The sequence below is a fragment of the Dermochelys coriacea genome, chromosome 5, assembly GCF_009764565.3.
Source record: "Dermochelys coriacea isolate rDerCor1 chromosome 5, rDerCor1.pri.v4, whole genome shotgun sequence".
Classification (NCBI taxonomy): domain Eukaryota; kingdom Metazoa; phylum Chordata; order Testudines; family Dermochelyidae; genus Dermochelys; species Dermochelys coriacea.
The window spans coordinates 42,573,776-42,586,618 of NC_050072.1; the positions used below are offsets into that span (position 1 = coordinate 42,573,776).

Genomic DNA, 12,843 nt, shown 5'->3' on the forward strand with positions numbered 1-12,843 from the left:
TTTTCATTTCAAGTGATAACATGAACAGCACCGGGGTAGAGAAAGAGAGGGTGACCCAGAGAAACATTATGCGGAACAACAGAGAAAGAAGCCAAATCCATCAACATGAAACTCAGAAGCCTGAGCAGATCACCACAACACTAAAATGAAGGTTGGAAACTGATGGATGGCCTATGTGCCAGAGGGTGCTGGAGGATAAAGAGAAGAATAGCTAGCAATGGGAATACAACATTACTATTAAAAAGCACGTTTTGGAATTTGAAGAACCAAAGGCTGAACTGGGAAACAGCTAAGCATCCTTGAAAAAGAGGGGTGAACAGTGAAGTGGCAAAATTTGAAGGTGATAAATTTATTAGGTTAGTTAAGACTTGAGCTAGATTTTGAGGAACTTCGTACTGTCCTTTCACCAACCCTCCTCTGATGTCAGTCAAAATTCAGACAAAAAATATCTATTCAAGGTAACACATTATAAGGATTACACATTCTGTTCTATTCTATGTAGTTTCTTACACTGTGCTCATCAACATAGTATCTGGGAACCTTCCAGTAGTGTATTAAGCAACGTGACTAAACAAGTGTCATGTGTTATTTGTTTCTCTTTCTCTTCCCAGAAGAGTAGTGTGTCTTGTTTTGGCAGGGTTTTAGGTTTTACATCTTGTAGATATGGTGGAGAAGGCAAGGTCAAAGAAAGGCTCCTTGCATTTGAATTGGAAGGTGGGTAGCTTGTGGTGGTCCTTAGTTTCTACAGAGTTCATCCTAGTTTTAAACCACACCCTGGGAAAGTTCCTTCTCCCACTCAGACACGCTTTTACCCTTATTGTGGAGAGTTCCATTATGCCAGAGGAACATAACTGTCAATCAGTCTTTATTCTAGAGTTTTAGGGGTCTTTGCAATAACCTGGACCCAGGCCATGAAGCACCTTGAAGATAAGTACTGAGATCTTGAATTTGATTGGCAGTTCTATGAGAAGCCCGTGTGGAGAGTGGAGGACAGTTTCAATGTGTTTCTGGTAGCCTGTGTTGCTGAGGATATGCACTGCAACATTCTATATTAATTGTTGTTTCCTAAGTGTTGAAGGCTTCACGCTCAGATATACTGCATTGCTGTAATCCAGCTGAGAAGTGATGAAGGCATGAATAACTACGGCCATGTCATATCTGTCAGGAAAGGACACAATCTCCTACCAACTGGAGATGGTAAAAAGCATTACTCACTGATGCTGCTATATGAGAGCTTAGCATCAGTGAGAAATCCAAAGTACTCTTGAACTACTGACTGATTTGACCAGCTGTGGACGTGTACCTTCAACCAAAGCAGACCGCACCGTGGCTGAGGACTATTCAAAATGCTTTTCTCTGCTCATCAGCATCACCTTCGGTCTTGCTTGGGTTCAGCTTCAGCCAGCTGCTGTTCATCCAGAAGCTGATATCCACCTATTGGGCCAAGTTGATGTGGCTGTATATTTTGAAGGATAGGTAGAGCTGTGTGTCAACTGCTTATTGCTGGCATTTGACTCCATGTGATCTGAACAGTTCACCTACTACTTGCACTTATGCTGAAAAGGACCAGAGAGAAAATTGATCCTTATGAATTCTAAATTAACTGCAATCACTCACAAAAAGTCTTGAGGATAACTGAACAAAAGCCTTGGCTCAATACACAGTAGTGCTAACCGGCTCCCCTCTCCCATAGTTTGATAGGATGTATAAAGAATGGGACAGAAAACTATACTGAAGTTTTAATACCATTGTATAAATTGATGGCAATACATGTGAAATACTATATTCAGTTCTGTCCAAGTGATAAAAAAAAAGCTTTAAATTCAAGGGAGATAGATTGCAGGTATTTTCATATACAATTCTCTTATATTCCATAGTAATTTTAAGAAGCTACAGGAGCAAACCATGAAAATAGCCTCTCTAGCTTCCTCCCATAATTATTGTAAAATGTGGTTTGTTTCTCTAAGCCAGCAAAATACTTTTTGTATTACTTAAAAAGCATGGAGGTTATATCATATAGTGCTAAAAACCCTGATAAACTGAAATCTGGTTAACCAAAAGGCAGGTTATATCTCCCAATGTTACACATGTTGCAGGCCTGCAGGCATGGAACTTCAGGCTTCAATTCCAGATCAGCCACAGGCTTCCTGTGTAACCTTGTGCAAGTCATTTAGTATCTACTCAGGCACAACTGTGATCAGGGGTACACTTAAGAAAATTAGGATCAGACAGGCATGGTTATCCAGAAGACTTCTCACTGGATTAATGGATTCCCTGTGCCAGATATAAATTACAAACTGTCGAAAAACACAGAACACAGATATTAAGTATTACAAGCCTTGCTAAACTAATTGTGAAAAGTGTAGACAATATAAAGTGCAGAGTTATTAACAGAAGTGGTACACTGCTTTAAGGGGCTCATTTTCGGAGAAAAATCAGTCACAGAGTTTAAGGCCAGAAGGGTCCTTGGTCATTTAGTCCAATGATCCCCAAACTTTTCAGGGTCACACCCCTCCTTGCCCTATCCACGCCCCCCCTACTGCGCTAGCCAGGAGTGGGGCTATGGCTCCAAGGGTGGGAGGCTGCAGAGAGAGGTGAGCGGTCCGAGGCTGGGGCGGGAGTGGAGCTGCAGCTGGGCCGCAGTGAGGGCCAGCAGTGGTGTAAAGAGATTTTGCTTTGAATGTTCTGAGATACCTTGCAGCACATTTATAGAGGCTTGCAGAAAAACCTCAGAGGTGGTTTAAAAACACTGTAAAACTTACTTCTCCTAATTAACATAATTAAGGTGGTGACAGTATCAGGACACTTTGATTTGCATAAAAGAATAATTAGTTCTAAGATTAAGGCTTTAAATAAGCAGAAATTAATGATAGTTTAAATTAGAAAAATCCAACACGGCAGACCAAAATGGCAGAGATGGGGATAACGTAGTTTAAATTTAGAGTGGAAAATTCCATCTTCCAAAGGAGGAGCTCTACCCAAGACGGCATCAGAGGGAGAAGCTTAGCTTTCTAAAGATAGCATCATAGGGGAGGAGCTCTGTATCTAAAAATAGGATGACATCAGGGGAGGAGCTAGAAGAGCTAGAAACTGATTGGCTGAGATGAGCTGACCTTGAGAGAGCAACCACAACGTAAGGCCAACAGCTAGCATGAATGTAATGGGTTTGAGGCTTTGTGGAAGAACAGAAGCTACCTAAGGAGAAGAACAGATCTGGAAAAAGCAGCTAGCTGGAAAAGCAGCAGAACTCTAAAGGTTACCACGGCAAGAGCTTTCATAGTAGCTCAATCAAGCAGTTACCCGGAGGAGCAGCAGCAACCGAACCTTCTAGAAGGCAGCAGCTTTAAGGCTGCTATGCCACCGGAAGATAGCTACCTGTAAAGGCAACCACCAGCAGTTCCGAGACACACAGCCATGGTGACCTTCAGAAATAACAGCAACCACCATTCTCCAGCACTGGCACCACTGAGACAGAGCAGAAGGACCTCAGACAAGTCAGAGGGATTTTGGTGGGAGAGTGTAGGTCTAATTTTCTGATTATTATTTTTTTTTTTTAAAGAGTGCCTAGGTGCCTAAGTTTATGGAGGAGATGGTATGATGGGATAATGGGATTTTGGTAAGTAATTGATCTTTAAATATTCAGGGTAAATAGGCCAAAACCCCTGAGATGGGATATTAGATGGATGGGATCTGAGTTACTATAGAAAATTCTTTCCTGGGTATCTGGCTGGTGACTCTTGCCCATATGCTCAGGGTTTAGCTGATTGCCATATTTGGGGTCGGGAAGGAATTTTCCTCCAGGGCAGATTGGAGAGGCCCTGGAGGTTTTTCGCCTTCCTCTGTAGCATGGGGCATGGTTGACTTGAGGGAGGCTTCTCTGCTCCTTGAAGTCTTTGAACCATGATTTAAGGACTTCAATAGCTCAGACATGGGTGAGGTTTTTCATAGGAGTGGGTGGGTGAGATTCTGTGGCCTGCGCTGTGCAGGAGGTCGGACTAGATGATCAGAATGGTCCCTTCTGACCTTAGTATCTATGAATCTAGGTGTGTCTGTTAATAAAGTTGGATGCCTGCTCCTGAATGAGATCTCCCCTACCCATCCTGCGAGCTCTTGGCCAGTGCTCACAGGATGTTAAATATTAAATGCTAAATGTTTAGTGTTAAATGTTAAGGTTAGTGTTAAGTAAATTTTTTTTTCAAATCTGTGACATAATGGTTTCTCGTACGTGCATACAGAACCTGCGTATACTGCATTGTATTAAGTATGGTATTAGATTGTAACATTAAGACTAAAGCCTTTGTGTATGCAGGATCTTTATATGCTTATTACATTGGAACTACTGTATTCTCAGTATGTATTAGATATTTTATGCAATCTGTCTCTTATCTTGCTGGGTCGCTTTATTATACAATTCTTAAATGTAATTTGATTGGGTTTTATTAAATCCTATGCATCTTTTGTTCCTTTATTAAACTCACTAATTTTTTTTATTTCTTTTAAATAAATAATTATGTTGTTGAAGAATTTCTGCTTGTTTGTGTGTCAATCCTTGAGCGGAAGACTCTATCCATATCCTTTCAGGGGTTAGCAAGACTAGCTTGCTCTGGGGAGCCCTCTGCAGATCGGAGTCCCCTGATAACACCCTGGTAATTCCTTTAAGGCGGCCCACAACCTTGTTACCCTCTTGTTAAATTAGAAGTGCTATTGGAGGCTAATTTAATTGGCGTCTAAAATTTAGGGTAGCAGTGGCTAAGCATGCAGTCGCGGGCCCAGCTGCCAGCCCCCATTGCAACCTCTCCTCCCTCCCCCAGCCTTGGCCCCTGGCTGGGGCCCTGTTCCCAGCCTGGGGCCAAGGCTGGGGACTGGGTCAGGTGCGGTGCCAGGAGCTGGGGCCAATGCCAGAGCAGAGGTGGGGGCTGGGCTCCCTCTCTGCCCCCCCGTGTGGGCTGACCCAGGCATTTCTTTGCGCCCCACAATTTGTGGACCTCTAATCAAGTTTGACCTCCTGTACACCACCCAACACCTGCGCACACAACCATCCCAGCCACCCACAGTTGCAGGATGGGCAATTTTCAACTCTTTCAGACAAAAAGACCTATAGATTCTCTTGAATGTTTATCTCAAACCCAACACTGTTTTCTGCCATTGGTCATAAGGCATCCTGAATGCAACAAATGTGAAAAGTTATTTCTCCATTTTTTAAAACATTCAGACTGCTAATCTTCAAACCTACAAACTGAACTGAGATAGTTCAAGCCTAGCACAGAAGTGTAGCATAAATGTTAAAAGGAAATAAGAGGATTGGAGCCAGTGGCTTTGTCTACACTACAGATCTTACAGTGGCACAGCTGTGCCGCTGCACTGCTGTAACGTCTCCCGTGTAGCTCCTCTATGCCAACAGAACAGAGCTCTCCCATAATTAAACCACAACTAACAAGTGATGGTAGTTCACTCCAGCACTTTTGTCAGTCAGGGATATGGTGTTTTTTTTAACACACCCAACCAACAAAAGTTTTTCCAACAAAAAAGTGCTAGTGTAGACAAAGCTTGACGGAGTGTTCCATAAGAAAAACATGACATATGCAAAGCATTATTTTTTTTAATTAATCAACAAAAAACAAACTACTTTAATTATTTTATCTGCATACAATAGTCCTTTAACTTGAATCTGAGTCTTATCTAGCCATCTGAACATTTTCCAGAATACAAGCACTACCTAATTTCACAGTACAGTAACACCTATCATAAAGTCAACAACTAATGGGATGAATGGCTATCATCATTTGAAGTTAAAAGAAAGTTTTGTCATTTCATAAGCTTTGTAAGTAACTGCACTTAAAACAGATATGGTTTGTCAAAAAATATTGTCCAAGCAGAAAAGATTAACACCCAAAGAGTTATGATAAAATATCACAAATAATATAATACACACATACATTCACACCCCTATATTTTTAAAGTACAAGTATTGGTTCAACACATTTCTTCTTTTTTAAATAGTCACAAAGGTGACTTTACTGATGAAAAGCTTCTAAGCGTATTCTGCTTGGATCCTCTGCATGTCTTAGCGCAATTCCATACCGCAGCAGCAGTTCAACATAAGGTGGCCAGAAGGAATCATTGATTGTCAAATATGGTTCATGTGGTGTACTCATTAATCTGTTTATAAGACGCTGGAAGATCAAGAGAATGAGATTCAAAATATGCATAAAACAGGTTGATTTTTATCTATTTTTAATCAAGGAAAGGTGAGCACACTGATGTCATAAGAATTGCTTACCTAAAAGATACAAAGCCTGTTCCAAATTATTCATTAAACAATATTTAATTGATTTTAAGTATGAAATTGTTGAATATTAAATTTAAGTTGATTCTCTTCCCTTATTCAACAATATTCTAATTTTCCCCCAATAAATCAAAAGCATATATTGGATTTTAGGTATGTATATAGTTATGCAAGCCATTCAGTCAAAAGATAATGGAATGTAATTACAATTTATTTAGTTTTTAAAATAAAAGCACACAAAGACAATGTAGCAATTTAAGATTTAGTATCTGTTTAACAGGCTTCTAAAGTTGAGAGAAAAAGTTAGGCAAACCTTTATTTTAGATATTTTCTGTTTTTCATACCCACCAACAGATACGACCTCTCTCTCATTTCACTGCAATATAACTCTCCAAATGACCTCTGTTGCCAACAAGGGCTCCTTCTCCCTCACCTTTCTTAGACTTAAAACAATGGAATTTCCATTCTCTGACTATGAGCCAAGAAACTGCTTTCTGAGTCCAAAAGGTTCTATTTTTGGCAGTCAGCTCCCCTTTTACAGTCATCTTCTATTTACTTTTAACCTTAACTACTAATTTTACAGTTATGAAACTTAAGATACATATCTTTTCATATCTTTAATGCTTTGTCTCCTCGCTATCTATTCCACTTGCTTGTCTTGAGCAAGTGAATCAATGTATTAATCAACTTCCTTCTCCCGAGGCAACTTCCTTCTCTCTCCTCAAACTTTCTCCTCCTTGGTGTAAATTTTACATTTGACTCCATTGTTTGCAATCTGATCATCAGCCTGGTGTCTCTGTTCCTATTCTTAGAGCCCATATATTTGTAAATCTGCCTACTGCCATCTTCACAATATTGTCTGTGAACACCGCTGCCTTGACAGCCATGTCAGCCCAATCCTACCCATGCTTTCATCTCTACTCACCTTAGCTACTGCAACTCCCTTCTCTATGGCTTCTACATGTTCTAGCTCTCCAGACTTTAGCATATACAGAATGCTTCTGCCTGCCTTCTTCCCAACACAAAGAAACATCATAATCTTCATCTCCAAATACCCTCATTGGTGACTCATTCATTTTATTTTCAGATCAAAATTGCCTTCCTTCTTTCAAAACACCCAATTGATTTGCTCCAGCATATCTACCAAAATGTTTGCTCTGTACTTCCATGCCCCATATCTTCTGTTCATCTCTCACAATATTAATTCATGATCTTTCATAAACTGTTGCTGGCGAGACTTCTCAGCAACACCCGTATTCTGAAATAACCTTTACCATCACATTCTCTACTGCTTTTATTTAAATTATTTATACTTGTTTTTGTATCATAAGCATCATGTTATTTTTAAAAATAACTTAAGAAATAATTCTTAGTTTAACATGAGTGGGAATCATTGCTGAAGAGATTTGAAGGAGGAATGTTACACTGTGCATAGAAACATGCAACATCCCTAGAGTATGAAGCAGCACAAGAAAACTTACTGAGCACTTCTGATAAAAGTTTACAAAGGGAATTTAAGGGAACAGGAACTGGCAGATTACATGTTCCTACAGGGGGAGTAATGGAACACGTAAACAGGAGTGTATGCAAAGTTGCTACACAAAATGAAGTTAAATCCAAAGAAAATATAACACTTATAGGAGTGTCTAAGAATGGCTGCCACAGTAGACTCTGGGTTATAACTAATTTTTATTTTTTTAATTTATACCTATTCTTTGCCATGGTAATTTATGTGATTACAATTAAGTAGTCATCACTATTGGTATTGTACCTCTATAGCAGAAAATATATACAGTAAGAAACAGTTACTTACTGTAAGTGTAAAAAGAAAAGGAGTACTTGTGGCACCTTAGAGACTAACAAATTTATTAGAGCATAAGCTTTTGTGAGCTACAGCTCACTTCATCGCATGCATTTGGTGGAAAATACAGTGGGGAGATTTATATACACACACAGAGAACATGAAACAATGGGTTTTATCATACACATTGTAAGGAGAGTGATCACTTAAGATGAGCCATCACCAGCAGCGGGGGGGGGGGGGGGGGAAGGAGGAAAACCTTTCATGGTGACAAGCAAGGTAGGCCATTTCCAGCAGTTAACAAGAACATCTGAGGAACAGTGGGGGGTGGGATGGGGGGGGGAGAAATACCATGGGGAAATAGTTTTACTTTGTGTAATGACTCATCCATTCCCAGTCTCTATTCAAGCCTAAGTTAATTGTATCCAGTTTGCAAATTAATTCCAATTCAGCAGTCTCTCCATGTTATTTTCCCCATGTTATTTCTCCACCCTCCCCCCCCACTGTTCCTCAGATGTTCTTGTTAACTGCTGGAAATGGCCTACCTTGCTTGTCACCATGACAGGTTTTCCTCCTTTCCCCCCCTGCTGCTGGTGATGGCTCATCTTAAGTGATCACTCTCCTTACAGTGTGTATGATAAAACTCATTGTTTCATGTTCTCTGTGTGTGTGTATATAAATCCCCCCACTGTATTTTCCACCAAATGCATCCGATGAAGTGAGCTGTAGCTCATGAAAGCTTATACTCAAATAAATTTGTTAGTCTCTAAGGTGCCACAATTACTCCTTTTCTTTTTGCGAATACAGACTAACACGGTTGCTACTCTGAAACCTGTAATTACTGTAAGCGTGGTTCTTTGAGATGTGATGCAGACATGGATGCAGACCGTATTTCACTTAGCCGTGTGCATGCCCAGCACACCGGAGCTGCAGAAACTTGCAAAGCAGTATCTGGAGACAGGTGGCACTCATGCCTCGTAGCTGCAACCCCTCCTCTGGCTACATTGTGGGTACCACCTCAACCATCCCTCAGTTCCTTCACACCGAATGCCCAGAATCAAGACTCCGATGCAGAAGGGACAGAGGGTGGGTCGTGGAATACACATTTGCATCACATTTAGAAGAGCAACATTTACAGCCAGTAACCATTTCTTTTTCTTTGAGTAAATGCAGCTGTGTATTCCATTTAGGTGACTCACAAGCAGGAGGCAAGGCTTAGAGTCTACCTAAACCAGGACTGCAGGACCGTTCTATCAAAGCTTGCCTCAATCTTGGAAGATGCGGTTATGGTGTAATGGTTCGCAAATGTATGCAGCGACAACCATGTAGCAGCCATGCAAATGTCCAATACGGAAACGTCATTCAGGAATGCTATGAATGTTGTTTGCACTCTTGTAGAATGCTCTCACACCCACTGAGGGGGAGTAGCTGAAGCTGTTTCATATGCAGTCTTGATGCATGATGTTATCTATTTGGAGATCATCTGTGAAGAGACTGCTTGACCCTTTTCATGAAATCTGCACATTTCACAAACCAACGAGGTTAAGCACAAACCGGTTTAGGCCTGTACTGATAAAAGGCTAGACATCGCCTGACATCTAAGGTAGGGAGACACTGCTCCTCCAGAGATGAATGCTGCTTAGAAAAGAACGCAGGTAAATATACCACCTGGTTCAAATGAAACTGAAAAACCCTTCAGACGAAAAATTTGGATGCAGTCGTAAAGCCACTTTGTCTTTGGAGAACTGTATATATGAAGGAGATTCTTCCATCAGAGTCTGCAACTCTCACACACTCCTTGAAGATGTTATTGCTACCAGGAATGCAGTTTTCTGACACAAAAGCAGGAAGGGACAATATGTCAAGGGCTTGAACAGAGGTTCAATTAAGGCCGCTAGGACCATGTTAAGATCCCATAGAGGAACCAGTTCTTGGTTTGGGGGGGATGTAGAAAAAGAAGCCCTTTTAAGAATCTTGCTACCATGGTATTGGAGAAGACCGATCTTCCCTGAAAGGGGGATGAAATGCCAACATCACTGCCAGATGCACTTTCAATTAACTAAATGCAAGCCCCAATGACTAAAAGGTGCAGCAGATACTCCAAAATGTCCTGGATAGAGGCCAGCATTGGATTCCATAAGCTAATGACCACACTGAAAATTGCTTCCAGTTCACCACATAGGCCATTCTGGTGGAGGATTTTCTACTGTTAAGGAGGAGTTGTTGGACAGCCACTAAACATCACACTTCCTCCTCATTCAGCCATGCAGCAGCCATGTCATGAGATGAAGGGAACTGAGCTCAGGATGCAAGGTGAACCCTTGGTTCCGAGTGAGAAAGTCGGGATAGGAAGGAAGCAGTATGGAAGGCTGAACAGATACTGAGGAAAGGTAGTAGAACGAACACTGTCTCGGCCACGCCAAGGAAACAAGAATAAGCTTGGGCCAATCTACCTTAAACTTGAGAATGACCTGAGGTATCAGCATCAAGGGAAAAGCATAGAGGAGAGATGACTGCCAGCTGAGGAGGAAAGCATTGGACAATGAACCAGGACCGAGGCCCCCTCAAGAGCAAAAGGGACGACATTTCTTGTTGTCCCTTGTAGCAAACAGGTTGATCATTGGGATGCCCCAGGCTTTGAAGATAACCCAGAGGACACTTATCTTCAGACCACTCATGACTCAGAGAAAAATACTTGTGAGATGGTCCGTGAGAGGATTCTTAACCTCAGGTAAGTGAACAGCTATTGGAGTAATGTTCTCCTTAATGTAGAACTACCTGATTGCCTCTAGGAAAAGTAAGCTGTAGTGTGCTCCCTTTTTGTTCATTCACATAATATATCAAGGTGGTATTGTCAGTAAGTATGCGAACCACTAAGTTTCTGACACAGTCTCAGAAAATGTGACCTGCCTTGTAAATGGCTCGAAGCTCCAACACATTGATATGTGGTGATGTCTCCTGCTCCAACCACAGTCCCTGTACTTTTAGCAACCCCCAGCCCATCAGGGAGGCATCCTGGTTGGTGAGGGCTGGACAAAGGGAAAGCCTTGGCAAACATTCTCTGGATGCAGCCACCACTGCAAGGAAGAAGTTGAGGAAGTGGAGGAAGATGAACCAGTTGGTCTGGATGATGAAGAGTAGGCTGGGTAGACTGCCTGGAGCACATTTGAAGGGGGCAAAAGCCCAAGCTTTCAAACTGAATAACCTGCGTGGAAGTGGACAAATGACCCAAGAATCTCAGACATGTCCGAACTGTTGTGGAAGCCTGAGACTGCAGACTGATGCAAAGATGGCGAACTGCCTGAAAAAAGTAGGTCAGCAGAAATACTTTCAATGTCATGGAATCTAGCAGAGCCCCAATGAACTTAATTTTTTGAGTGAGAGTCATGATTAACTTCCCTATGTTGAGGATAAGACCCAGATGGTTGAGCAAGCGCAGTGTGGTGTTGACTTTAGCATGAACTTCCTCTCTGGATCTGTCCCTCATAACCAGTGATCCCTTCCTCTTGGGATACATCGTAACAACAGCCATGCATTTGGTAAAGTCCTGAGGGGGAAGGAGAAGAGAGGCCTAATGGAAGCATTGCATACTGAAAGTGGCGTTCCACCATGAAAAATAGAAAGAATTTTCTGTAGTTTGGCAAAATCCGCACATGAAAGTAGGCATCCTGAAGGTCCAAAGAAGCAAACCAGTCATTCTGAGACAATGTAGGAAGAATGGTCAATAGAGTGGCCATTCGGAATTCATATACCTGATATATTTGTTGAGGTCATGAAGGTCAAGGGTGGGTCTTACACCTCCCTTGGTTTTGGGTATCAGGAAGTACTGGGAGTAGAAGCCATGACCTGATGTTCCCGCAGAACCTCCTCCACTGCTCCCAAAACCAGCAGAGAGCAGACCTGTTTGAGGAGCAGTATCTCATGAGAGAAGTCCCTGAAGTAGAGGTGTGGAGAGGAACTGGGTGGCATAACCTGATCTGATGGTACTTAGGAAAGCAGGCCAGCCTGTCCCCAAACTGGGGAGGATGAGGAGTGGGGGGAAACAATCGCTGAAACAGTGCTCTGGAACAAGGAATCAAAATGGGTACTGGGAGGGCGTGTGGACTGGATGAATCCAGAGCCCAACTGCTTTCTGTTGTGGGATTTATCCCTCTTTCTGGGGTAGTCCCATTGCCAAGGAGGAGGAACAGGCTGGCCAAATGTATGCTGTAGATGATACTGCTGCTGCTGCTGTTGTTGAATGCCATATTGGTGCCTTTACACTCTCGGCATGTACATCCCCCAGGACTGAAGGACTGAGCATCTTGTCAGTTTTGTCAGAGAACAGCATTTGGCGGTCAAAGGGCAAATATTCAGGGGCTTGCTGGACATCAGGGGCAATGCCCGAACTCTGCAGCCAGGAAGCCCTCCTCTTGGTGACCACAGAGGCCATCACTCTGGCCGAGGTGTCCGTGAGGTCTAGTTAAGATGTCCAGCACCCCTCAGTCACAAATGCCAGAAATTCCTCCCGCAAGACCTTGTGCAGCTTGTCTGTGTACTTTGACATAGCTGTCCAGTTAACAAAATCGTTCTTGGACAGCAAGGCTTGCTGGTCAGCAATTTGCATTTCTAAAGAAGAGAAGGTGTAAATCTTCCTGTCTATGAGGGCCAATTATTTAGAGTCCCTATCTTTGTTATCTACATAAACCTGCCCTGTCGGCCTGCAGTTGCAATTGGGAATTTGGGACCGGATGAGAATAAAACACCCCAAATTCCC

General features: G+C 42.2%; 1 protein-coding gene across 2 annotated transcripts in view; it reads right to left on the minus strand.

Moving 5' to 3' along the window:
• Positions 1 to 5,581: 5,581 nt before the first annotated feature.
• CENPK (centromere protein K) overlaps positions 5,582 to 12,843 on the minus strand; it is a 57,427-nt gene continuing 50,165 nt past the window's right edge. For both annotated transcript variants that reach the window (XM_038401291.2, XM_038401290.2), the window contains exon 11: positions 5,582 to 6,173. In XM_038401291.2, the coding sequence (XP_038257219.1) occupies positions 6,015 to 6,173 (159 nt within the window). In that variant the 3' untranslated portion in view covers positions 5,582 to 6,014. The remainder of the gene's footprint in view (positions 6,174 to 12,843) is intronic.